At 34.4% G+C, this 3,701-nt stretch overlaps 1 protein-coding gene across 1 annotated transcript; it reads left to right on the plus strand.

Annotated features, from left to right (window-relative positions):
• Positions 1 to 934: 934 nt before the first annotated feature.
• Positions 935 to 1,867, plus strand: LOC119542024 (olfactory receptor 6C74-like). The gene has a single exon (XM_037846486.1). The coding sequence runs from the start codon at positions 935 to 937 to the stop codon at positions 1,865 to 1,867; it is 933 nt and encodes a 310-aa protein (XP_037702414.1).
• Positions 1,868 to 3,701: the final 1,834 nt, after the last annotated feature.

A 3,701-nucleotide genomic window follows, 5' to 3' on the forward strand; every position in this document is an offset into this window, starting at 1 on the left:
TGGGATGAACCAGAAAGAGAAGAGAGAGGGAAGAATGAATAGGTGACAGAAGAAAAGAGGCAACCATGGCAGGAAGGGAAGTATGCAGAGCAGTGACACCAGTGAAGACAACCAGGGATGCCTAGCTACAATTTTATTTTTAAATAGTTTGTTTTGTAGGCCCCTCCTCTATCATTGCAAATATTCAGCAAACTATGCTACATAAACGAAACAAATATCATCCATGAGAATATGCTTTATATCTGCTTTAATATATGCCAGAGGAAATGGAACAACCAGGCTGAGTGAAAGGAAAGCAAATTCACATCTTCAGGAAAAAAGCTGCACTAAAATTGGTATGAGAATGTGAATCCTAAGAAAGTTTGGTTAGAGTACTGAATTCCCACTGCACATAGCTAGAGATGTGTAAGTCTGCATTACAGTCAGCATTATACATATTTCCAAAGGCAGAGAGTCCTCAGCTGGCTTCTGATTTACAGAATAGCAAAGTCTATCATAAAGAACAATAAACTCAGAAAAAGAGATTAATGTAGCAGAGTAGAATGAGTCACCAGATGGTGTAAAAGAATTTAATGTAAAGTAAAATGATAGGAAAATAACTGCAAAAACAGAAGATAAAAACTCAAGTCGCATGATAGTTCTTTTTTCTGTTTCTTGTTTTGTGTTTAACTTTATATGACTTTATCAATGCAATATATCATCCCTTTGACATGCTTGGATTTATGAAACAGAAAAAAGCAAACTCATAGAATTAGATTTGGTTAGTGGATTTTGGGTAAAAATTATGAGGATAAAATTTCAAGTTTGCTACTGCTAACTAACAGGATATTGGGAGAAATTGGGCATAGGTAGCAATGTGCATTTGGGATTTCCCAAAAAAACAGATAAATCAGTTTTTTTATTTTTTTTTTCCTCTGTTTAATAGAAGTCAGCTATGAGAAATCACACAACAGTGACAAGCTTTATTCTTCTTGGACTGACAGATGATCCACAGTTACAGGTGGCCATTTTCCCTCTTCTTTTTTTCACCTACATGTTGAGTGTTGCTGGGAACCTAACCATCATCACCCTCACCCTACTTGATTTGCATCTCAAGATGCCCATGTATTTCTTTTGCCAAAATTTCTCATTTTTAGAAATCTTCCTCACAACTGTCTGCATTCCAAAATTTCTTATTAGCATGGCAACAGGTGATAAGACCATTTCTTACAACAACTGTGCAGCACAGCTGTTTTTTACTATTCTCCTGGGGGCAAGAGAATTTTTCTTTTTGGCCGCCATGACCTATGACCGCTACGTGACCATCTGCAAACCCCTGCATTACACCACTATCATGGGCAGCAGGGTCTGCAATTTGCTGGTCTTTGTTTCATGGTTGGCTGGTTTCCTAATAATTTTCCCACCACTGCTTGTGGGCCTCCAGCTTGATTTCTGTGCAGCCAACACTGTCGATCATTTCTTCTGTGACGTTTCTCCCATATTGCAGCTTTCTTGCACAGACACGGATTTAATAGAATTAATGATGCTTCTCTCAGCCATTTTGACACTCCTGGTTACACTGGTGTTAGTGACTCTCTCTTACACAAACATCATTAGGACTATTCTGAAAATACCTTCTTCTCAACAGAGGAAGAAGGCCTTTTCTACATGTTCTTCTCACATGGTGGTTGTTTCTATTTCTTACGGCAGCTGCATCTTCATGTATGTGAAACCCTCTGCGAAGGAAAGGGTGTCTTTAAATAAAGGGATAGCTCTGCTCAGTACTTCCGTTGCCCCCATGTTGAATCCCTTCATTTATACCTTGAGAAACAAACAAGTAAAAGATGCTTTTAAACACATGACCAAAAGGATAGAGATTTTTCAATGAAGGGAATAGCAAAAAAAAAAAAAAAAAAAAGATTGAAAGAGCTATGTGTAATCAAACAAAACAAGAGAAGAGGAGTGTGCCACAGAGCTCTTCAAACTCTGTATTCATAAACATATTACCTGTGTTACTTGACTTAAAATGAGGAACTTCATTTTTCCCATGTTCCTTTCACTGTTCTGGAATTCCAAGTTTCAAATTGGAATATATTCTATATAGAATTTATTATACTTCCTACATTTGATCACTTAATCACCTTATCATTGATGGATTGAAATCTGTTTTCTTAATCAGTGTTTAGTTGGAGCACACTAATTTAATAGCATTTCTTGAAATTGCACTTTTTGATAGCTCCAAAATTTAAAATGGCATTAAAGATATATGTATTTTCAGAAAAAGATTAAAGAGACCACACAGCAGTTAAATAATTACTGTCATTGTAGCTGTCAGATTGAAAATGTTACTGACATTTATTGATTGTTTACAATCTCTGTGGATTTTATTCATTCCCATCTTCAAAACAAAGTTATTTTCATGATCATATATGCATAAAAAATCCAAGGCATAATAAGCTTTGATGACAAAAAATTCACTGATGACACAAAATGGTTCCTTAATCCCCGTTTGCTTTTATGGCTTGTTAACAAAATAAAGTGAATAATCTCTGTCCCTGTGTCACTTGGCATGCAAAAGAACAGTAGGATCTATATAGAACACTCTACCTGTTGTAGAGAATGGCATAAATAAAATTAAGACTTTATGGGATCTAGCAGAGTACCTTATTTTTCAAACTAAGGTATTTGAGCACTAAAATATCAGTAAAATGACCGATCATATCCAGAGCAGAAGGGCCTCCTGTTTCCTTTAAATCATGTCATATCTCACATAATTTTTCCGTGAAGACTCATGTAAATTTCCTCAGTGAATAGTTGTCTATCACTTAGTTTCTACACAAGACAATCTATGGGAATTTCTGATTGTAAGAATTATTATTTGCTTTGATTTACCAAATTGTTTCATGGATTTTGTCCCAATATATTTCAAAGTAAATGTTACTTTTTAGACATCCATAAAATATGAATTTTATGAGCATCAGTGAGAAGATTTAAATCCATATATCTATATGAATATTAACCAGGGTACAGAGATGAAGCAGAGAAAATTTTCAAATATATATTTTAAAATAGGGGCCATGAGTATATAAGTGGTTTCCATAAAACCAAAACAGCTTAAAGAATATTTTATTTAATAATAGAATTTCACACATTAAAGAAGCACCCTTCAATTTTCCTTATTGCATAAAATAATTAGACTATCTTTTACAGATCAACTTCTTCTGAAGGACTTCAAGAACTTAGGTTTATTATGCAAAATATTTTCTATTTTATAGGTAAGAACTACATTCAAGAAAAGAATACATAAAATGTTTGGCATCTGACAGAGCCAAGAATTGCTTGCAATCTTTTTCAGATTTTCTTGTGAACACTCTTGCCTCAGTCTCAAGTTGTTCCAAAATGCTGTTTTGTGGAATATTCATTTTATCTTCCTAAATATTCTTCTACTTATTAAATGTGAACTCAAAGCCTATTTACCACTTGTTAAAGTCCAATATGTAGACTAATCCATAAATTCTTTCAAACAGATCAAAGATTGTGAAAGAAGGGGAGCACACTCCGTCTTCAGTGTTCATTCAAAATAAGTTTTATTCTACTCATTTCTAGAGGTCTTTATAGCATACAAGGTAGTTTCCTAAGTGACTCTTTTCAGGTCTTTTTGGAAGGGTACATTTTTTCTAAAGTCATGAGGTGTATTTACATATCTTTAGTCTTAAGGGACA

Source organism: Choloepus didactylus, chromosome 8 (assembly GCF_015220235.1).
Source record: "Choloepus didactylus isolate mChoDid1 chromosome 8, mChoDid1.pri, whole genome shotgun sequence".
Lineage (NCBI taxonomy): Eukaryota > Metazoa > Chordata > Mammalia > Pilosa > Megalonychidae > Choloepus > Choloepus didactylus.

Bases quoted from the DNA above. Each gene is read 5' to 3' on its own strand.
- LOC119542024 (XM_037846486.1), top strand. From the start codon at position 935: ATGAGAAATCACACAACAGTGACAAGCTTTATTCTTCTTGGACTGACA.